We start from the raw sequence: 23350 nt of genomic DNA on the forward strand, positions 1-23350 counted from the left end.
CTCTTGTTCACAGAAAGGATTCCTTTCCCTCTTGCATCATTTCTGAAAAGCACAAAAAGATGGCTTCTGGACCTGAAGAGAAAGCTCAAGTTTCCCCGGACTTTGTACAGCTGAATGACTTGGCATCTGAAACAGTTGGAGGAAAGGTAAATAACGACCGGAACAGAGTGTTATGTTTGGTGGGTTTAATAACCTAGTATGAGCATGAAAAATATGCATATTGTAAGATAAAATGAAAAGAGTTCAACTTATAATTTATAGACCTCGGTTACATTTTGGTAAAAGGGTAAGTGGGAGGAAAAATGAGGAAAAAGGCCCTAAAATACAATGGGGAAAAATCCTGCCACCATTTTTTTTAAGCAGTATGGCTCAATGAAGCATGCAAATGATCAAGGAAAAGGTGAAATCTTTGTAAAAAGATTTCAGAAGTGTAAATACAAAAAAAAAAATGTTTTAACACCATATCTCCTAATAAGCCTGTGAGAGAGGGCTTGTCCCACTGTTTATTTTTGCCTCAAAGCTACTTGGGGAGGCCGAAGCGGCAGGAATCAGCAGGGCTGCTCCTTGCAGCAGCACAAGGGAGAAGGGAGATCAGGAACAGTAGTAGCAGCAGCAGCAATTTTAATCAGCTCTCCCATTGCCGCCAGTGTGAGAGCAGTGGCTAAAGGGAGTCCTCCATGAATCTGAAAGTCACAGCGCTGCTGAAAGTTGCTCCTGAAGGAGGAAGGCTGGAGAAGAGAGAGACAACCGAAAGCAGAGACATAGCTAGGAAATTTGGCACCTATGGCCAAGTAAAAAAAATGCGCCCTTGCCCTGTACAGAACATGAGTTCAGAACACAGGCTCAGGCTGACCCTTACCTAATACAGAATAAAGGGACTACAAATTGGAAACAGAAACATGCCAACAAAAACTGAAATTGAAACCCAAGAAGCCAGAATTATGAGCAGTGCAACATGGGAGAAAGAAAAACAGAAATAGAAAAGCATTTCCACTTATACTGAGCAAAATACAAAGACATAAGAAATGCACATTCTCAAAGCTGACACATTCCTCTCTCTAAAAAGTGTAAATAAAGAGGACTTTTTCTACTTTTTTGCTGTGTGAGCATTTTATTTGGTCCTAGTCTCTCTTTTTGGTTTTCTAAGTTTATTTCCAGGATCTCTTTTCCATTTTCTATTTCTTCTCTTCCTTTCCTACATCTGTCTCACACATTGATCTTTCCCTTTCATCTTTTTTTCTCCATTTCTCATTTCTCTACCTTTCTATCCATTCATAGCTACATTACACCTCATCTTCACCTCTCTAATTCTCCAGTCTTCAGTTTCCCTCTTTGTACCTCTCTTCTTACCAGCTTTCTGTTTCCCACCCTCACCCCATCCCATTCCACTTTGTCTCCCACCTTCCTTCGCCTCCTATTTCCCATTTTCATGCACTCCCTAGACCTCTACTTCCACCCTCTTTCCTCACACCCTCCCCAACCCTGATCCACCTTCCTCAGTCTTAATTCCCTTCACAGCCCAAGCTCCTTCCTTTCACTCGTTCTCTCCTTGTCCCTTTCCTTCTGTAACTTACCCCCTACTGAGCCTCTTGTTACCCCTCTTTCACTTCCTTCCAAGCACAATTCCCACTCTCTCTTACCTTCACAGCACCCAACTCCCTTTCTAGCACTCCAGGTCATTCACAACCTTCTTCATTCCTTCCCAGGCCATCTAATACCCCCCCACTCACACCCAATTGCAGATTCTGTAATGTCTGCCCCAGATCCCTGCTCAGTCTCTAAGTCCCTGATGTCTGCATTGCCAAGTCCCTGCTCTGCTCCCCCACTCTCCCAGATTTCCTGCCCTCCCACTTATCCCTAATTCCAGAGTCCCTGCTCTCCTCATCAGTCAATGAATTCCCCTTCTTCCCTTGCTCTCCCTCCTCCAGTACACAGACCCTGTATTGCCCCATCTCCAAGTGACATAAGCTCTTCCCCCTGCTCTCCTGCCAGTCCCAATCCCTCATTCTGTCCCTGCTCTTCCCTTCTCCAAGTGACAGCCCCATTCTTCCCCTGCTCTTTCCATCCCCAAATGACAGCTCCCACTGTCCCCTGCTCTCCCCCCATTAAGACTGTTCTTCCCCTCATTCTTCCCTTACTTTCTCTCATGTCCAAGTGACAGGTCTGTTTGTCTCCTGCTCTCTCCCTACTAGTCCTCGTTCTTTACCTGATCTTCCCTTACTCAAATTCCTGAGCCTACATTCTTCCGCTGCTCTTCAACCTAATCCCTGTTCTTCCCCTGCTCTCCCCCCCCCCCCCCCAAATCTCCATCTCCTCTTTGCCTTGCTCAACCTGTCTAAGAAGCTCTCTGGCTGGCTGCTTCCGCCCCTTGCACAGTGCCTCTTTTCCTCTCTGAGCCTCATGGCTGAAATCGGATCTCAGCTGTTTGAATCTATGCAGTTCAAACAATACCTATAAACTGCACATACAAAAAACTGATTTTTGAACCACACAGGGCTTTGTAGATCTAGAGCTCATGGTTCAAAAAACAGAGCTCAGATTTCAGCCACAGGGCCAGAAGAAGAAAGAGGCTCCATGCTGTGGGCAGGGGTAGAAACTGCTACACGAGACTGGAGTGGGAAAAGTCGAACCTACATTCCTCTTGCATTGCTAGCTCCCTCCAGGGGTCAGGTATTCATAGGATAGGTTGGCGGCACTGCCCTTGAACAAAGGTGCCTATGGCCAAGGCCATAATGGCCACTGGCTAGCCAAAGCTCTGACAGAAAGTGGTGAAGAGCATTCTGGCCAGCTCCCGCTGCTGTAATGATGGGTTGGTTTTGGCAGCCATGCCATGGCTAGCCTCACTCACCCTCTGGATGCACCCAGCACAGCCATGGCCTCCCTAGGCATGCAAACACACACACTACAGCATGAACATAAGATATGCCATACTGGGTCAGACCAAGGGTCCATCAAGCCAGTATCCTGTTTCCAACAGTGGTCAATCCAAGTCACAAGTACCTGGCAAGTACCCAAACATTAGCTGGATCACACGCTACTATAGCTTATTAATTACTGTAATAGCAGTTTATGGATTTTTCCTCTAGGAACTTATCCAAACTTTTTTAAAACTCAGTTACACTAACTTCTGTAATCACATCCTCTCGCAATGAATTCCAGAGCTTAACTATGTGCTGAGTGAAAAATAATTTTCTTTGATTTGTTTTAAATGAGCTACTTACTAACTTCATGGCATGCCCCCTGGTCCTTCTATTATCTGAGAGAATAAATAACCGATTTACATTAAATTGTCAAGTCCTTTCATGATTTTGTAGACTTCTATCATATCCCGCCTCAGTCGTCTCTTCTCCAAACTCAACTGCCCTAACTTCTTTAGCCTTTCCTCAAGGGGCAGCCATTCCATGCCCCTTATCATTTTGGTTGTCCTTCTCTGCACTTTCTCCAGTGCAGCTATATCCTTTTTGAGATGCGATAACCAGAATTGCACACAGTGTTCAAGGTGTAGTCTCACCATGGAGAGATACAGAGGCTGTTAGGATTCATGGGTTTCATGAACCCTTGGCCTGAGTTGAGGGTTGATACCATCTGCGGGGAGGAGCCCCACAGGTCCTCACTGTCTGGAGGCGAGGTCAGCTGCAGCAAGAGATACAGTAGTGAGTAGAGGAACAGACCGTCCTGTGTCACAGCCACTTGATCACAGGAGCTAGTAGAGAGAGAGAGAGTACTTTGGGGGATCCCGAGGAGCGGGATAAGAGACACAGTTCGGAGGGACCCCACAGTATACAGGCAGAACTGGAGATGCAAGTACCAGAGCAGGAACCTCCAAGAGAGAGGTGCTAGGCAGGCCCCGAGGAGCGGGAAGTGCGAGACAGGATTTTTGGAGGTACACAAAAGAAGCAGTCTCGAGGGGCAGGGCTGCGTGGCGAAGGAGACTCTGGTGTGATGACGTAGGCTGTCCCGCGGAACGGGGAAAGACCGAGTCGAATCTCTGAAGTAGTGACGTAAGCAACCCCGAGGAGCAGGGCTGTGCCCAATGGAATCTCTGGTAGAGAAATGGAGGCACTACCCCGAGGAGCGGGGAGGTGCAGATTAAAGTCACTCGTATAGAATGTAGGCACTGCCCTGAGGAGCGAGGAAGCACAGGTACGGTCACTGGTGTAGACTCTGCGCCGAGGAATGAGGAAATGCAGAGTCGAGTCTCCAAAGCAGTAAGGCAGTTCCGATTGACAACCCCGAGGAGCAAGGAGGCCGGCAGGCAGGGCCTCTGGAAGGCACAGGGCTAGCCCGAGGAGCGGGGGAAACCTGGAGACAAGGTCTCCCACTGGAGCGCAAGCAGGCCCCTGAGGAGCAGGTACCCGAGCCAGAGTCCAGAGCCGCAGGGAGATCTGATACAGGAACCACAGGTCCGAGGAGACAGGAGCACGTACCAGTAGCGAAGGAACTCATTGCCAAGTCAGCTAGCAAGGGGCAAAGGCGGTGCTTAAGAATCCCAACCTTATGATGTCATCAGTCGGGGACACCCCTGAGGTTCTCGCCATTGGGCCTTCAAAGGGAGGTCTGGTGGAGTGCATGCGAGCCTAGGAAGGCCCGGAATCAGCGTGGGTGGTGGTGGCGGCGTCCTGCCCGCCATGAGGGACCCTGAGAACCTGGAGGAATGTGGCGGCAGGGGCTAGCCCCAGCCACGAGCAGGCCCGGAGAGGAGAGCAGGGCAGCACGTGACGTGAGTTGAATCGGTCGCAGCCGTCTGTGACTGATGGTCATAACAGAGGCATTATGATATTCTCCATTTTATTTATTTTACCTGAAGACTGGAGGGTGGCCAATGTAAACCCAACATTTAAAAAGGTCTACAGGGGCGATCCAGGAAACTATAGACCAGTGAGCTTGACTTCAGTGCCAGGAAAAATAGTGGAAACTATTCTAAAGATCAAAATCACAGAGCATATAGAAAGACATGGTTTAATGGAACACAGTCAACATGGATTTACCCAAGGAAAGTCTTGACTCACAAATATACTTCATTTTTTTGAAGGGGTTAATAAACATGTGGATAAAGGTGATCCGGTAGATGAAGTGTATTTGGATTTTCAGAAGGCATTTGACAAAGTCCCTCATGAGAGGCTTCTAAGAAAACTAAAAAGTCATGGGATAGGAGGTGATGTCCTTTCGTGGATTACAAACTGGTTAAAAGACAGGAAACAGAGAGTAGGATTAAATGGTCAATTTTCTCAGTGGAAAAGGCCAGGGTAAACAGTGGAGTGTCTCAGGGATCTGAACTTGGACCACTGCTTTTTAATATATTTATAAATGATCTGGAAAGGAATGCAACGAGTGAGATAATCAAATTTGCAGATGATACAAAATTATTGAGTAGTTAAATCACAAGCGGATTGTGATACATTGCAGGAGGATCTTGCGAGACTGGAAGATTGGGCATCCAAATGGCAGATGAAATTTAATGTGGACAAGTGCAAGGTGTTGCATATAGGGAAAAATAACCCTTGCTGTAGTTACATGATGTTAGGTTCCATATTAGGAGCTATCACCCAGGAAAAAGATCTAGGCATCATAGTGGATAATACATTGAAATCGTTGACTCAGTGTACCGCTGCAGTCAAAAATGAAAACAGAATGTTAGGAATTATTAGGAAGGGAATGGTTAATAAAACAGAAAATGTCATAATGCCTCTGTATCGCTTCATGGTGAGACCGCACCTTGAATACTGTGTACAGTTCTGGTCACTGCATCTCAAAGATATAGTTGCACTGGAGAATGTACAGAGAAGGACGACCAAAATGATAAAGGGGATGGAACAGCTCCCCTATGAGGAAAGGTTGAAGAGGTTAGGACTGTTCAGCTTGTAGAAAAGATGGCTGAGGGGGGATATGATAGAGGTCTTTAAAATCATGAGAGGTCTTGGACGAGTAGATGTGAATCAGTTATTTACACTTTTGAATAATAGAAGGTCTAGGAGGCACTCCATGAAGTTAGCAAGTAGCACATTTAAGACTAATTGGAGAAAATTCTTTTTCACTCAGTGCACAATTAAGCTCTGGAATTTGTTGTCAGAGGATGTGGTTAGTGAAGTTAGTGTAGCTGGGTTTAAAAAAAGTTTGGGTCAGTTCTTGTTGGAGAAGTCCATTAACTGCTATTAATCAAGTTGACTTAGGGAATGGCCTCTGCTATTTCTGGCATCAGTAGCATGTGATCTTCTTAGTGTTTGGGTACTTGCCAGGTTCTTGTGGCCTGGTTTGGTCTCTGTTGAAAGCAGGATGCTGGGCTTGATGGACCCAGTATGGCAATTTCTTATGTTCTTATTCCCTTCTTAATAATTCCTAACATTCTGTTTGCTTTTTTGATCACCACATTACACTGGGTCAACAATTTCCACTATTATCCACTATGATGCCTAGATCTCTTTCCTGGGTAGTAACTTCTAAGATAGAACCTAACATTGTGTAACTACAGCAAGGGTTATTTCTCCCTATATGCATCATTTTGCACTTGTCCACATTATATTTTATCTGCCATTTGGAAGTCCAATCCTCCAGTCTTGCAAGATCTTCCTGCAATTCATCTTAATCCGTTTGAGATTTAGCTACTCGCATAATTTTGTGTCATCCGCAAATTTGATCACCTCAGTCACCGTACCCATTTCCAGATCATTTATAAATATATTAAAGAGCATCTGTCCAAGTACAGATCCCTGAGGTACTCCATTGTTTACCTTTTACCACTGTGAAAACTGACCATTTAATCCTACTCTCTGTTTCCTGTCTTTTAACCAATTTGCAATCCAAAAAAGAACATTGCCTCCTATCCCAATGATTTTTTAGTTTTCTTAGAAGCCTCTCTTGTGGAACTTTGTCCAACACCTTCTGAAAATCCAAATACACCACATCTACCTCTTTACCTTTGTCTACATGTTTATTCACCCCTCCAAAAAAATGTAGGAGATTTGTCAGGCAAGACTTCCCTTGGGTAAATCCATGCTGGCTGTGTCCCATCAAACCACGTCTATCTAAATGTTTTATGATTTTATTCTTTATAACAGTTTCCATGATTTTTCCCAGCATTGAAGTGGGAAACTTTGCCACGGCACTGCTTGATGACATTGACCTGGCTGGGGATTTAATTGCCAGCTGCTCGACTATCAGACGCCTTCGCAACAGGTCTCCCGTGTTCCTGCAGTGCTAGTTGCTTCAGCATTCCTGCCTTCTGCCTGCTCCTTTTCCTATGGGTTCCTGCCTGGTCCTGGTTTATCACTATGTGGTCTTGCTCTTGGTCCTACCCCTGCCTCATTTTAGCCTTCTTCCTTTGTTTGTGTTGCTGTGCCCTCCTTCTGGCTTGATTCTCTTTGCCTTGACTTCAGATTGGACCTAGACTTCACCTTGCCTTCTGCCTGCTCTGCCCTTAGATTTAACCTGGAATTCGACTTTCCTTTCTACTTTGGATTGGTTCTAGACCTCGCTTTACTCTTAGTCTGCTCTGATCTTGGACAGGACTTTGACCTCACTCTGCTTACTGCTGGCTTCAACCTCATTTGGCTTACCAACTGTGCCTATCGCCACCACGTTCACACCAGGCCAGGAATGTCCTGCCAGCCATCAGAACCTGCAGGCTCAAACCAAGGGGGATGTGGTTGGCTAGGCAGAAGACCTAGTCCTGTGGCACAACAGCCATCATCACGTGCTGCCCTGCTCTCCTCTCTGGGCCTGCTCGTGGCTGGGGCTAGCCCCTGCCGCCACATTCCTCCAGGTTCTCAGGGTCCTTCATGGCGGGCAGGACGCCGCCACCACCACCCACGCTGATTCCGGGCCTTCCTAGGCTCGCATGCACTCCACCAGACCTCCCTTTGAAGGCCCAATGGCGAGAACCTCAGGGGTGTCCCCGACTGATGACATCATAAGGTTGGGATTCTTAAGCACCGCCTTTGCCCCTTGCTAGCTGACTTGGCAATGAGTTCCTTCGCTACTGGTACGTGCTCCTGTCTCCTCGGACCTGTGGTTCCTGTATCAGATCTCCCTGCGGCTCTGGACTCTGGCTCGGGTACCTGCTCCTCAGGGGCCTGCTTGCGCTCCAGTGGGAGACCTTGTCTCCAGGTTTTCCCCGCTCCTCGGGCTAGCCCTGCGCCTTCCAGAGGCCCTGCCTGCCGGCCTCCCTGCTCCTCGGGGTTGTCACTCGGAACTGCCTTACTGCTTTGGAGACTCGACTCTGCATTTCCTCATTCCTCGGCGCAGAGTCTACACCAGTGACCGTACCTGCGCTTCCTCGCTCCTCAGGGCAGTGCCTACATTCTACACGAGTGACTTTAATCTGCACCTCCCCGCTCCTCGGGGTAGTGCCTCCATTTCTCTAATCTAATCGAATCCTATAACTACAAATGGGTTGCTCCCATCTGACAGATGATGAAAGCCATCAACATTAGCTTCTGAACTTGTCTTTATTGTGTTGCCTCTGGGCATCACATCACCACATGTTCCTTTAAGCCGTAAAATTCTAGTCCCTAGGGCTGGCTGGGGAGGCAGCCCTAGGTCCCTTCAGAAAACTCCCCTTTCTCAGATGATCTTGCCTATTTATCTCCAAACTGGCATCCAGGAGATTCTGATTGAAGCCTTCCTTGATTCAGGAGCAGCAAGAAATTTCATTGAGGAAACTCAGGTCTACTGTCTTGCCATTCCAGTGGATTCACTGCCCAGCCCATTTCTTTGATTTATGGAGAGCTGCTGCCCAGGAATATTTATTTATTTATACAAATATTTATCTTCTGCCTATAACAAAATTGTGCTAGGTGAATAACAATAAGTAAAACAATCAAAAACATCATTAAAACAATTAATAAAATACAGTTAAAATGACATCAAATTGAAATAAAAAACAAACATAAAGAAAAACACCTATATTACTACCATCAACATCTTTACTTAAAAGCTTCTTTATAACGAATGGATTTTAGTTGCTTCCTAAAGTCCATCATGTCGTTAATCTCCCTCTTATAGTTTGTCAGGGCATTCCAACATACTGGCCCAGTAAGAACAAAGGTTCAGCTTCTCATTCTACTAAGGTGTGTTATCTTAACTGTAGGAATACCTAGCAAGTTGTTATTACAAGAACAATGATTTCTTTGCAGAAGATATGGAATCAAAAGAGAGTTCAAGTATTGTGGCCCATTCTGTTGCAGCAGTTTAAACACTGTTGCAAGTATTATGGCTATGACCCAATCCATGACTCTCAGGGTGGGCCTCCTGTATCACAAACAGATCTCTTTTATGTTCTCAGATGGTCATCTGGGCTTACTTTGGCTCCAGCAACATGGTCCTGCTGTGAACTGGTCTACTGAGGACATTCAGTCTTGGAGCCCATATTACTTCCAGCATTGCCTCAGTTCAGTTGTCCCACCTACCACCATTGCACTTTCGGATCTCTCAATACCTCCCAGTCTTCCTCGGGCCTATGCAGCCTACCTAGATATATTTAGTAAAAAGCAAGCAGAGACCCTCCCCCCTCTATGATTGTCCCATAGATGTCCAATCTGGAAAAATGCTGCCTCGTGGAAGGGTTTATCTGCTCTCTGTGCTGGAGACTCAGTCCATGTCACAGTATATCAAAGAACCTAGAAAGAGGGTTCATCCGCCCCTCATCACCTATAGGAGCCTGATTCTTATCATCAAAAAGGATGGGTTCCTTAGACCCTAGTTTGACTGCCATGGCCTGAATATTAAGAACAAATATCCATTACCCCTTATTTCTAAACTCTTTGACTGGCTCCAGGGGGGCTAAAATTTTCACTAAGCTGGACCTTTAGAGAGTTTATAATCTGGTAAGAATCAGATAGGGGATGAATGGAAGACTGCATTTAACACAAGAAAGAATACCTAGACATGCCCTTTGGGATGTCCAATAGAATTGTGCATCGTTAAGCCCTATCGGTTCGGGCTTCGTTTCCAGGTCCCCGCAGGAAATTTAATTTTTCTCGGGTACTGAAATGTTAGTGCGCGCTAGCTCCCGTTACCGCGTACTAACACGAACTACAAATTTTTCTGAAATTTTGTGAAAATTCTGTTTGTTTTTCGGTTCCCATGAACCATTATGAATTAGAAAATTTTGTTGAAATTGTCTAATTTGTGAAAAACGAATGCACATTTCTAACGTCCAATGCTCCAGTGCTTTTCCAAAATGTTATAAACAATGTTTTCAGGGATCTCCTGCAGACGTGTGTCCTGCTTTATTTTGATGATATCCTAATTTTCTCCAGGACTCTTCCACAACACTATTCGCAGGTGAGTATTTCATCCAGCGACCTTGTGAAAACAAGCTATATGCAAAATTGGAGAAATGTTCCTTTGAACAGTCAGAGTTACCCTTCCTTGGCTATATCATCTCCGCAAGGGGTTTGAAGATGGATCCTGCCAAACTCTTAGCCATCAGAGAATAGCCCTGCCCTGCGGGAGTCAAAGTGAACATAAGTACATAAGATATGTCATATTGGGTCAGACCAAAGGTTCATCAAGCCCAGTATCCTGTTTCCAACAGTGGCCAATCCAAGTCACAAGTACCTGGCAAGTACCTAAACTTTAGATAAATCACAAGCTACTATTGCTTATTAATTACCGTAACAGCAGTTTATGGATTTTCCCCCTAGGAATTTATATAAACCTTTTTTAAACACAGTTACACTAACTGCTGTAACCTCATTCTCTGGAAATGAATTCCAGAGCTTAACTATGCGCTGAGTGAAAAAGAATTTTCTTCAATTTGTTTTAAATGAGCTACTTGCTAACTTCATGGAGTGCCCTCTGGTCCTTCTATTATCTGAGAGAATAAATAACCAATTTACATTAACTTGTTCAAGTCCTTTCACGATTTTGTAGACTTCTATCATATCCCCCCTCAGTAGTCTCTTCTACAAACTGAACAGCCCCAAATTCTTTAGCCTTTCCTTATAGGGCAGCTATTCCGTGCCCCTTATCATTTTGGTCGCTCTTCTCTGCACTTTCTCCAGTGCAGCTATATCATTTTTGAGATGCGGTGTCCAGAATTGCACACAATATTCAAGGTGCGGTCTCACCATGGATCGATACAGAGGCATTATGACATCCTGTGTTTTATTTGCCATTCCCTTCCTAATAATTCCTAACAGTCTGTTTGCTTTTTTGATCACCACGGCACACTGAGCTAATGATTTCAATGTATTATCCACTATAATGTGTAGATCTCTTTCCTGGGTGGTAACTCCTAAGATAGAACCTAAGATTGTGTAACTACAGCAAGGGTTATTTTTCCCTATATGCATCACGTTGCACTTGTCAATGTTAAATTTCATCTGCCATTTGGAAGCCCAATCTTCCAGTCTCGCAAGGTCCTCCTGCAATTCATCACAATCCACTTGAAATTTAACTACTCTGCATAATTTTGTGTCATCTGCAAATTTGATCACCTCACTCTTCGTACCCCTTTCCAAATAATTTATAAATATATTTAAAAGCACCGCTCCAAGTACAGATCCTTGAGGCATTCCACTGTTTACCTTTTTCCACTGTGAAAACTGACCATTTTATCCTACTCTCTGTTTCCTGCCTTTTAACCAGCTTGCAGTCCATAAAAGGACATCGCCTCCTAACCCATTTTTTAGTTTTCTTAGAAGCCTCTCATGCTGTACATTGTCGAACGCCTCATGAAAATCCAAATACATACACATCTGCTGGTTCACCTTTGTCCACATGTTTATTCACCCCTTCAAAAAAATGTAGATTTGTGAGACAAGCCATTTCTACATAAATGTGTTGTGATTTTATTCTTTATAATAGTTTCCATGATTTTTCCCGGCACTGAAATCAGGCTCACCAGTCTATAGTTTCTTGGATCACCCCTGGATCACTTTTTAAATATAGGAATTACATTGGCCATCTTCCAATCTTCAGGTTCATCAGATGATTTTAATGATAGGTTACAAATTAATTGAAATAGGTCTGAAATTTAATTTCAGAACCCTGGGGTGTATTCCATCTGGTCCAAGTGATATACTACTCTTCAGTTTGTCAATCAGGCCTACCACATCTTATTTTGGTATTGGAGGTTTACTATATTATAATGGTAATTCTGTTTATTCATGGCTTTCTGAGGGCCAAGCCATCACCCAGCACGCATTACAAAAAGTCTAAATCCATAGGAGCTCAAAGTGTCTTTTTTGCAGAGTTTTCTGTTGGCACTACTGGAGTGCATGTAAATATAATATGCATGTTGTAAGTGATATGTTTGCCTCAGAAGACTCTACTCTTGAATGTTCTTTTTCATGTAAAATTTGTTATAAATGCATAATTTGCATGAGTTGTAAAGGATGGAGGAGTGTGTGTGTGTGTGTGTGTGTGTGTGTGTGTGGAGGGGGGGGGGTAGTATGTGTGCAAGGCTGTAAGGTTTACCTAGGGTACCTAATATACTTCCTTATTCATGGGTTCTGGGCGCGGGGGGGGCGCTTGCCAGTTTTTAAAAATATAGATTGTAGGTCAGAGCTGGGCTTTATTTGATGGGCCCGGGACAGGCACTAAATGAATTGGGGGGGGGGGGGGGGGGGGGGGGAGAGGACAGCACAGTAATTTTTCGCAGAGTGCAGCAGAAAAACTAGCACTGGCCCTGTATGAAGGACCACAGAGCAATGCAAGCAGGCAGAGGAAAAGGTGTCAGTACTCAGTACCAGCCTGAATCCTCTGAAAAAAAGCCCTGGTAAGATCCAAATGCAGGGTCTGAGTAGAGGATGCTCCCTTTGTGGCCTTGTGATTGGGATTGAGAATCTATACCAAATGGGAGGTGTGGGGGAGGTTAATGCTCTGCTACCTGACTGCACTGGGGAGACAATTATGTTATAACCATTGCCAAATTAGGAGGATTAAAATCTATGCTAAAAATACACGATCAAACAAGTAATAGAAGAAAAACAGTATAAACAGATTTTACCATTCAAAACACAGATAATGGCTAGTGATTATAGCTTTTTAGAATTTATTGGGCCATGCTTTTTGTGTGTCATTGACTATATTTTATACTTTATAGACAGTAAAATGGTTTTAGAATTGTTTTTCAAGTTTAATAAAATATGTGTGTGTGTTGGGGGCAGGGCCGGCACTTTCCAATAGGCGAACTAGGTGGTCGCCTAGGGTGCCAGCCATTACGGGTTGGCAAAGAGCAGCCATGTGGGGCCGCGAGTGGAGCCCATCCCGCGGAGGATATCCTGCAGCTGATGGTAATGCTGAAGGTGCATGCTTCAATCTCGGCAGTCACTACCAAGTCAACCATTCTGGTTGCAGGTTTTTCAGCATTAAAGGATGCAGAGGATTGTAAACTAGAGATTTATCGGGAGAGGATGTTTGAAGTCTTGGCACTAAGCCTGTGAGCAGCGAGTGGACAATGTGCAAGCAGACTATCTCAGCAGGCAACAGTTGGACCCAGGAGAATGGGAGCTGTTGAAGGAGGCCTTCGGCCTTATCCAGTCTCGTTGAGACAGTCCCCCATCTGGATCTGATGGCGTCAAGGAGCAATGCCAAGGAAGCAAGTTTCTTCAGCCACAGATGATAGGTCACAGCCGAGGGCATAAATGCTTGGGTTCTTTCATAGTCAACAAGGATCCTGCTATTCGTGTTCCCTCCGTGACCGTTAGTAGATCGAGTGTTTAGGCGCATCGAGAGGCATCCGGGTCAGGTTGTACTGGGGGTGGAGGAGAGGCTGCGTCATCTGTGGTTCGCGGATCTGGTTCAGCACGCAATTGACGGGTCCCTGAGATTGGCTCATTTGCAGGGGCTGTTAAAGCAAGGTCCTATTTTCTTGGATCACACGGATCACTTTTGTCTTGCGACTTGACTTTTGAGAGCAAGCGCTTGCGATAAAAAGGATACTCTGGGCTCATGATTTTCAAGAGTTTAGTTTACAATTCCTTGCGGGTTCAGGTGGCAGCTTTGGGGTGTCTTAGAGGTATACATGGAAAAAGTAATTCGCCTCACATACAGAAGTTGTGAGGTTTTTGAAGGGGGTCAAGCATCTGCAGCCGCTGGTGAATAGATTTGAGTCTGGCATGGAGTTTAAACTTGGTCTTGTGGGTGCTTCATGGGCTTCTGTTTTGAACCATTGAGGAAGGTGTCATTAAAGGACCTCACACTGAAGGTGGTATTTTATGGTGGCAATTTGTTCATTCAGAAGGATGTTGGAGCTGCAGGCTTTGTCCTGTAGGGAACCATTTCTGAAGATTTTGGTTGGGGGGGGGTGTCTTTGCCCTCAGTACCTACATTCCTATCTAAGGTGGTATCTTCGTTTCACCTGAATCAGACTGTGGAGCTCCTGCCTTCCTGAATTGGTCTGCTGAGTATCTGGAGGCAAAGGTCACAAACAGTTTTTGGCAGTTGGATTGTTTGTTTATATTGTTTGGAGGTGCCTGAAATGGATGCAAGGCTTCCAAGGGCACGATAGTGCATTGGCTGAAGGAAGTTATTGTTTTGGCACATATTTGTAAGGGGAGAAGAATTCCAGAGGGGTTGCATGTGCATTCTACTAGAGCATAGGAAGCATCACGGCTCATGTGTCAGTTAGTGTCACCGCAGGAGATTTGTAGAGTGGTGACATGGTCTTCTCTTCACACTTTATCTTTCCATTACTGTTTAGATATTCAGGCTCCAGGAGAGCCGACCTTTGGCGAAAGTGTGTTGAGAGAGGGTCTTTCGCGGGCCTGCCCTGTGTAGGGGTGCTTTGGTACATCCCACTTGTCTGGACTGATCTGGGGTATGAACAGAAAAGGAAAATGGTTCTTACCTGCTAATGTTTGTTCCTGAAGTACCACAGATCAGTCCAGAGACCTAGCCCCTTAATATTCTCAAGACCGTTATGGCAAGTCCGTGTTCTGGCATGCTTACTGGGAAGAACTATCAGAATGAATGTATATAGAACCTAAAGACTTTTGCCAGGTTGTGGTTAGGCCCTTGGGTTGATGTGTTTTTTCTGTTTGGGGGGGCTCCAACGTTTGAATTTGGTGTTCACTCTTATTTAGGGGGTTGTTGAGGAGTTGTTACTCTGTAGTTGGCTTGGGTACAGGTCAATACTGAGGGACTGCAGGTGGCACTCTTGGTTATGTGGAGAGGAATAAAGGAAGAGGATAGCCGAAAGTCCTTCAGAAAGTTTTTATTGGTTGCCCTGCTACATAACTCTTGGTTATGTAGCAGTGCCTCAAAGTTTTTAGTTCTTTGCCTCCATCTTGTCTGGACTGATCTGGGGTACTTCAAGAACGGAAATTAGCAGTTAAGAATCAATTTTCCTTTCTAGCGCAATTCATAGATTTAAAAAAAAAAAAAAAAAAAATCCAATACACAGTCACAGAAGCACTTCTCCCACTCCTAGTAGGGTACTCTTTAGAGAGATTCTTCCCACTGGGACTTTCCCTGTATTGGTACCTGATTAATATTGTGTAGAATTCCTTCAAAAGTTCAAGAACTGGTGCATTCTCCTGAAAATTGCGGATGAACTCCTGCTGGTGCTCCTTTAAACAGTAATTCTATAGTAGTTTCACCAGCTTAGTCATCTTCCTGACTCTTGCAAGTAAATTCACTTCTGGCCTCTAAGGCAGGAGGAAATACTTGGCTATGATAGGGTGTCCTTGATCCCTACTTCTTACCCACCCCAAGTCCTGCTTTTCTTTTATAGATTATCAATAAAACTCTGAAAACAATTACTTAATGCTATGCAAGGATCTTGACATATACATTTCAATAAAAACTGATAGTCTATGCAAAAAGCTTTGGCAAAAAGGAAAACTGACGAAACAAAACTAGAAAAAGATGATAAAACTTGGATTGGGATGAGGAAGAATGGCAAAGGAAAATGACATTTGCTAACAGAGGTATGAGGAGGCCCAGCTTCTTAAACAAGCAGCAAAAAGGAAAAGAGTGGTAGGTTCCTGTGTATCCATTGCCATCTAGTGGCTCATGGACTTTACAAAAGTTTGAGATCAAGAAATACCTTCTGATTAGGCACATGCCTGTCTATGTGACCTATCAGTATGGCTTCATTGAACATTCTTTTAATTGTAATAAAATAACCATATAATTTAAGTAGCATAATTCAGCTCAACACGATCCAGATATGATTTGCAATTTAATACTTCAGAAAGATAAATGCAGCCAGCTCTGAAGTACATGATTTAATATCAAATATGTTACTTTTATTGCATGACAACGTCAAAAAAAATGAAATAAAAATGTCTCTTTTCATCCAGTTATACTGAATTACCTGAAATATATATCTATATCTATCTAGATATATATATCTATATCTATATATATCTATATATATATATATATATATATATCTTATCTATCTAGATATAGATAGATAAGAGATAATAAAAAAAGGGGAGGAGGAATAGCCTAGTGGTTAGAGCAGTGGACTATGAAGCAGGAGACCAGGCTTCAAGTCCTGCTGTCTCTCCTTGTGACCTTGGGCAAGTCACTTTACCCTCCATTGCCTCAGGTACAAAACTTAGATTGTAAGCCCTCTGGGGATAGGGAAATACCAACAGTACCTGAATGTAAACCAGTGTGATATTTCAATTGAGATCAAATGTCAGTATATAAAAATAATAAATAAATAAAATAATTTGCTAAGAGTAATGTGAAATAGCAGAAGAGATCTGAAATGATGTCTCAGAATGTCTTCTCTAGTTCATAACTCTATTATGTTCAGTGAATTGAAATGTTTCAAAATCTTAGTCAATTGTTTTAAAAAAATTATTTAGTTAGAAATACTATAAATAAGCATCAGAAGTTATATAGGGCAAGGACATTAAACAGATAAACAAGGTTCACGTGTCTGATTTCCTAGCATAACAGGGATGCTGGTTTTGATGAACATGCTTTTTATTTTGTTTTATAAACACATTTATAATTTCAAAAATGTTCTTGATGTACATCATAAATCCCAGATCTGTGCTCACTAGCGCCACTGATGAATTTGAGAGTCTGAAGCAAACCAAGGGGGTCATTTATCAAAATGCGGTAAGGCATTTTCGCATGCGTTAAGGGCCTATCGCATGCGTTAACGGGGCTTTTCGCATGCGATAAGCCCTTAATGCATGCGAAAACGCCTTAGCGCATTTTGATAAATGACCCCCATAGTTTCTTATCTTTCTTTGGGGAACAGGGAAAATTATTGAAATATTCTTAGTTCTGCCTTAGGAGCAGGAGCTAAACAATCTCTTTTCTCACTCATTTTGCACTACATGCACTGTAACTTGCAAGAAAATTATTTTTCCTATAGTTTTCCCCTAACTTTTATAACACCCAGGTTTATTCACTAATGAATTTGAGGGATAATGTTTCGATATGTTTGGAAAATTAAAATCCATATTTGATTTATAACACGGTACATTTGCACAGTAGTGGTGCTTTGTTGTTGCTATCCTTTTTCTTCCCTTTGCAAACAGCCCAAGTTTGAATTGCTGATTTCAGGAAGGAACACAGGTAGGATACAAATGGCAGTATATGAGTGAGAACAAAAATTAAACCAAGCCCCCACCTCCCTGCCAAAAACTGAGATATTTTAACTGTGAATATTCAAATACTATGAGTAAAGCAGTGTTACTTGTCAGTTATATATATTTCTTTCCTCAATTTGCAGGAGTTTAAAGGTTTCTTTTTGAAAACAAACTCTGACCTACATAGTTCCATAACTATCTACTCCACTCCTAGCCACCCCAGTGCTGGTTTTTCATATATATACTTCAAAAGGGTGGGGACATTTGCTCAGTTACAGTGTGTGAAGAAGTGGCCCTATTTCCCCTTCTTAACCTGTGCAGGAGCAGGTATCTAGCCTGGTCTACCTTTATTCCCACAGTGGGAGAGAGCCGTGTGGGTAGAGGGGAATAAGTCTGCTGTAAGCCCATTTGGGATCCGGAGGCCCGGCGTCTCCTCTCTGGTGAAGGTTTGTGAGTACACTGTCCTGAGGTAAGGTAGTCTACTATTGTTTGTAAGCTGGAAGTGTTAGATAAAGCTGAAAGTATATGAAGAAAAGGCTGGAGTCAGTAAGTGTCTGTCTCTCTAGCTTGGAAAGATTGCTTGGTATCCCACAAAATGGCCACAGCCTCTGTGTTTTAAGGCTGGACTCTGTTTCTTCAAGAAATACAGTAAATGTCTGGCAGTACTATTTTTTTTTTTTAAATCTCTTTATTGATTTTACATAACATCAAAACAGCAATCCATCAATGGCAACATAAAACACACCTCAGGCATTTACACAATGAACCCCTTTCACCAATATTGTTATAGAGATAACCCCCTCCCTTACCTCCCCAGATACCACATAGACTGCTTTCCGCTCCCTTGGGCACACTAAAACACCCCCTTCTCAACAGAATGCAAGGCCATGTGCCCGACGATCGTGTTCTGGCGATGGATCTGCCTTGTTTCAGAGTCTTGTTTGATCCTGGACTGGTTATGGGACTGAAAATTTTTTTTCAGGATTTTATGTACTCGACCCGCTGGAGGCGCCAGCTTTGCCATTGCTATGACCTGCTGGAGGCGCCAGCTGTCTGGACACTACGACCCGCAGGAGGCGCCTGCATCCAGAATTTTTTGTCATGTTGCCAGTTTGGGGTTTTTACAACCTGCAGGAGGCACCTGCACCCCCACTGGTTTTGCTGGTTTTGTTTGCCCGCCCTGGGTTCCCTCCCCCAGGTCTTCTTGGTGTTTCTTGTGGGTCTTGTCTTGTTTATGCCTTTGTTCTTTGTTTGTTGCTCGTTTGTCTTGTTCTCTGTTTGTTGTTTGTTTGTTTTGTTTCCCGCCTGTTGCCTTCCGTTCTCGTGTTTCCCGTCCTCCTCGTTCCCGTGTTCCGCTCCCTCCCTCTTCGCTCCTTCGCTTTCCGCTCCCTTGCTCTCCGTTCTCTTGTTCTCCGTTCCCTTGCTCCCTCTTTTGTGTTTTTTGTATTGTCAGTCGCGCGGTCACCGTTCACGCGGTCACCGCTCGCTCGGTCTCGTGTTCCCTCGGTTTCTCGTCATTGTCTTCTTGTGTTCTGTAGTTTCCTGCTGCTTTGCTGTGTTTCTGCTGTTCTTGTCTGTTTCATGCTGTCCCCAGATATACCAGCTTCAATTTTTTGGACCCTCGGATACCTCCATCCGGTATGGACTGATACCCTTTTCCTAGGACTGTTGACAGGAGGTTTGAGGAGGGGTCTTTGAGGAGGGGGTACTGTTATGGAACCCTGCCCGCGGAGCTAATCCCCTCGAGCAGGCCCTGCTCACCTCGTTTCTGCTGCCCGTCGTGGCTGGTGCCGCCGGAGTCAGGCCTTCAGCGCGGCTGGAGCCGAGGACTTCCCTGCTTCTCTTCGCAACTGGAAGCCGCCGCCGACGCGCCTAGTAGGTGAGCACGATCAATAAACATACAGCCTTGTAGTTCTGGCAGCTCCAATGCCTCCGGAAGCCATTTTTCCAAAAAAGCTGGTAAATTTTTATCTTCAATATTTTCTAGCAGTCCAACCAGTCTAACATTATTTCTACTCCCTCTGTTCTTTAAATCATCAAGTTTCTCCTCTTGCAATCAAACTGTATTCTCTAGCTTTGCAACTTTTCCCGCCATGGCTAACCCATATTCTTCTATCAGGGACACCTTGCCCCTCCACGTTGTCCAGCTGTGGGCCCAGCTCAGACAGCGAGGATTTAAGGTAGGCTAACTGCTCAGAGATAGTTTCCAACTTATCCTTAAGAGCGGTTACCACTGCAGATGTCACCTCAGCCACAACCATTTTGCTTGGCAACAGCTCTGCCTTCATTGTCGCCACCATGGCCATTTTGTCTTCTATTATGCATTCTTTATCGTTCTTTTTTTTTTCTACTCACCTGGACATACTTCCCAGGGATTTCTGCATAAACCGATCAATAGACATCAGCTCTTTAATCCTCTATCTTTCTGAATGATTCTGATGCCGTTAGTGCTCTGAAAAAGCAAATTATCAGGTGATGGCTCCCAGATCCCAGCAGTCTGCGTCCTCCTGGATTCACCACATCATGTGACCATGGGATTACTTATTTACCTGCATTAATCTCTCATGGGGCCAAAGTATAGATCTAAAATCAAAGCCATTACTAAGCCTGGAAGTCTGCAGGAGCCAGAGTGATAAGAGAAGTAATTTTTAAATGCTTTTTGTTTTACTATTTGCTTGAAAAAATGCTTAAGTTGCTATTCAGGGGGCAGGATGGAGATTGGAAGCTGCTTTTCAGGTGCAGATCTGTCTCATTTAGAATCCCTCTTGCCCCATAGCGATAGGTTACAGTTTGCCAGTAGAAGGACTTTGTAAGTTCTTTCAGAACTCTAGGGTGAATACAATCTGGTTCTGCTACTAAGCTTGTCAGTTTGCTATAATACATCTTCCAGTTTTACCATGATTTGCATCAGTACCTCAAAATCATCACCTAGAGTGTGGGATCCTTCCAACATCCTCTTCAGTAAAGACTAAAATAAAGAAATTATTTATTTATATTCCACTTTTTGGCACTTCAAAGTGGATTACATTCAGGTACTGTAGGTATTTCCCTATCACTAGAGGCCTTTCAATCTAAGGACCGAATTTTAAAAGCATTGCTCTTGCTAAAAAGCCCATATATGTAAGCATCTGGGCCACGTGCAAGCGATGTGTATTTTAAAATCTGGAAATTACACACGTATATGTGAGTGCGCAAGTAAAATAAAAAATAAAAAAAGGGGGATCACATACAGAGTTGGAGGCAGGGCATGGGAGTTCTGGTATACTGCCAACAGTTACTAGGGATATGCAGAAGGAAAAAATTTGTTTCGATTCGGTTTTCGTTTTGCTAGGACCCAAAGTCGTTGCATTTGTTTCATGGGGGAAAAACCAATTCGTTGATTAGTTTTATTTGTTTTTCGCTTTCCCATTAAAGTCAATGGGGGAAGTATTTGCAGCCTATTTTTGGCTGCAGAATTGGGGTTTTCTTATCAATTCTGATGAAACTTCTGGGGAGCAATCATCAGAACGAGAAAAGGGCTTCAAGGTACTTAGACTGTGGCAAAGTGGTACCAAAGTGGCATGAATAGTCTAAGGCACTGTAAAGGGGCAAAGGGGTACCAGGAGTGGCAAGAGGGCTTTAACAGAGGTGCAAAGCAGCAGTGAGAGTGTCAAAAAATACCACAGCTTCAAAAGAGAGCACCAATAACAGTTGCATGAACCCTCGAAGGCAGCACGACAGGCAAAGTGGCAAGACAAGTGGCATCAACATCCTACAGTACAATGAAGGGGGAACATAGCAAGTAGAAAGACTAGCACCAACACACTGAGGAACCATGATAGTGGCAAAAACACCACAAGGAGTTGAGTGAGTCATCTGGTGTATGGCAGAGTGGCAGAAAGTTGATAGGGGCAAGTCAGGCTGGCAGAGCGGAGGTAGTCTGGTCCCTGTGGTTTTAATAGGGGCAAGACAGGCTGGCTCCGGGGAAAGTTCCCTTTTTTTTGTGCAGGAAAGGGCTCCTAGAATGGGTTCGCCCCAGAGTGGGGTGTTTCCATTGGCGTCTAGTGAGCTCTCGCTGGTCTTTTAAAATCTGGTGGACGTAGCAGATATACAAATGAGAATTTTGCAGGCCAAGGCAGAGGAGGTTTCCATGTGAACAGCAGTTCAACATGGGTCAGCGGGTGTTAAGAGATAGGTTGGCTACACCGGGGAGAGTTCCCTTTCCTTTGTGCAGGAAGGGGCTCCCTAGAATGGGTTGGCCCCTAGAGTGGAGCACGAGCCTTCAAAGCGTGGCGAGTCGACGTGGAGGAGGTTTCCATGTGAACAGCGGTTCTGGTTCAACATGGGTCAACGGGTACTAAGAGATAGGCTGGCTACACCTGGGGAGAGCTCGCTTTCCTTTGCGCAGGAAAGGACTCCTTGAAATGGTTTGGCCCCTAGAGTGGAGCACGAGCCTTGAAGCGCAGATCAGCAGTTACTACCCTTAACAGAAGGGATGTATTACTACCCTTACCAATAAGCCTTGATGCTTTTGAAGTCTGGTTCGAAGGAAGTGGGTGGAGGATGGAGGGAAAGAGGAATTTGGATTTGGAGGCAACCAACATGAGCCATGAATTTTTTACAGTCTGGAGTACTGATGCGCAGACATTAAGGGGTAGATTTTCAAACTATGCGAATAGGCCTACTTTTGCTGGCGCATCAGGCGCAAGCAAAAGTACGCTGGATTTTAGTAGATACGCGCGGAGCCGCGCGTATCCACTAAAATCCTGGATCGGCGCGCGCAAGGCTATCAATTCTGTATAGCCGGCGCGCGCCGAGCCGCGCAGCCTACCTCCGTTCCCTCCAAGGCCGCTCCGAAATCGGAGCGGCCTCGGAGGGAACTTCCTTTTGCCCTCCCCTCACCTTCCCCTCCCTTCCCCTACCTAACCCACCCACCCGGCCCTGTCTAAGCCCCCCCCTTACCTTTGTCGGGGGATTTACGCCTCCCAGAGGGAGGCATAAATCCCCGCGTGTCAGCGGGCCTCCTACGCGCCGGGACGCGACCTGGGGGCGGGTACAGAGGGCGTGGCCACGCCCCCGGACCACCCCGGGCCGTAGCCACGCCCCCGTACCCGCCCCCAAAACGCTGCCGACACGCCCCGGAAACGCCGCGACGACCGGGCCCGCCCCCCGACACGCCCCCCTCGGAGAACCCCGGGACTTACGCGAGTCCCGGGGCTCTGCGCGCGCCGGTAGGCCTATGTAAAATAGGCGCACCGGCGAGCAGGGCTCTTAAAATCCGCCCCTAAGGAAAAAACTCAGGACTGCTTCTACAGCCAAGTCCATAAGCAAAGCACATAAAGCAGCACTGACTGATACATGGGGGTAACCTGCATGGCACGGCAGATGCTACTATGGGAAGCTTGCTGGGCGGACTGGATGGACCATTTGTCCTTTTCTGCCTTCATTTGAATGTTGAAAACCATTGTGTTCTTCTTTTGGATGGACGGTATATAAAATGCCTAAATACATAAATGTTTCTATGTTTCTATTAAATAAGGGATTATTCATCTCAGGTAAAAATTGTGGGATACAATATACAGAGAGAAATGGTGACACTCTAAAATCTACATTCAATTTACAGCAAAACATTTTCCACACCCTCCAGCATGCTTGCACAATCTCATGATTTTTTACACAATCTGGCAGGACGTCTAATGGCTCGCGTTACTCTTTTCCCCCTGACACCCCCCCCCCCCCCATTCTATCCCTCTTCTCTCTGCCAACATCCCCTCTCTGTCATTTTGCCATTCACCAATTTCGTTACTATATATAATTGCATCGGTTAGTCACTTCCTGTTACCTTATTTTCTACTGTATAAAGC

At 44.7% G+C, this 23350-nt stretch overlaps 1 protein-coding gene across 5 annotated transcripts in view; it reads left to right on the forward strand.

The window, feature by feature from the left end:
* The window catches only part of ALLC (allantoicase), a 124299-nt gene that overhangs the window by 16537 nt on the left and 84412 nt on the right, over window positions 1-23350 (forward strand). For all 5 annotated transcript variants that reach the window (XR_003855684.1, XR_003855685.1, XM_029595806.1 and 2 more), the window contains one exon: window positions 14-146. Coding sequence is in view for 3 of the 5 variants with exons in the window: in XM_029595806.1 (XP_029451666.1) it covers window positions 60-146 (87 nt within the window). In the remaining 2 variants the exon portion in view is untranslated. The remainder of the gene's footprint in view (window positions 1-13; window positions 147-23350) is intronic.

Source organism: Rhinatrema bivittatum, chromosome 3 (assembly GCF_901001135.1).
Source record: "Rhinatrema bivittatum chromosome 3, aRhiBiv1.1, whole genome shotgun sequence".
NCBI lineage: Eukaryota > Metazoa > Chordata > Amphibia > Gymnophiona > Rhinatrematidae > Rhinatrema > Rhinatrema bivittatum.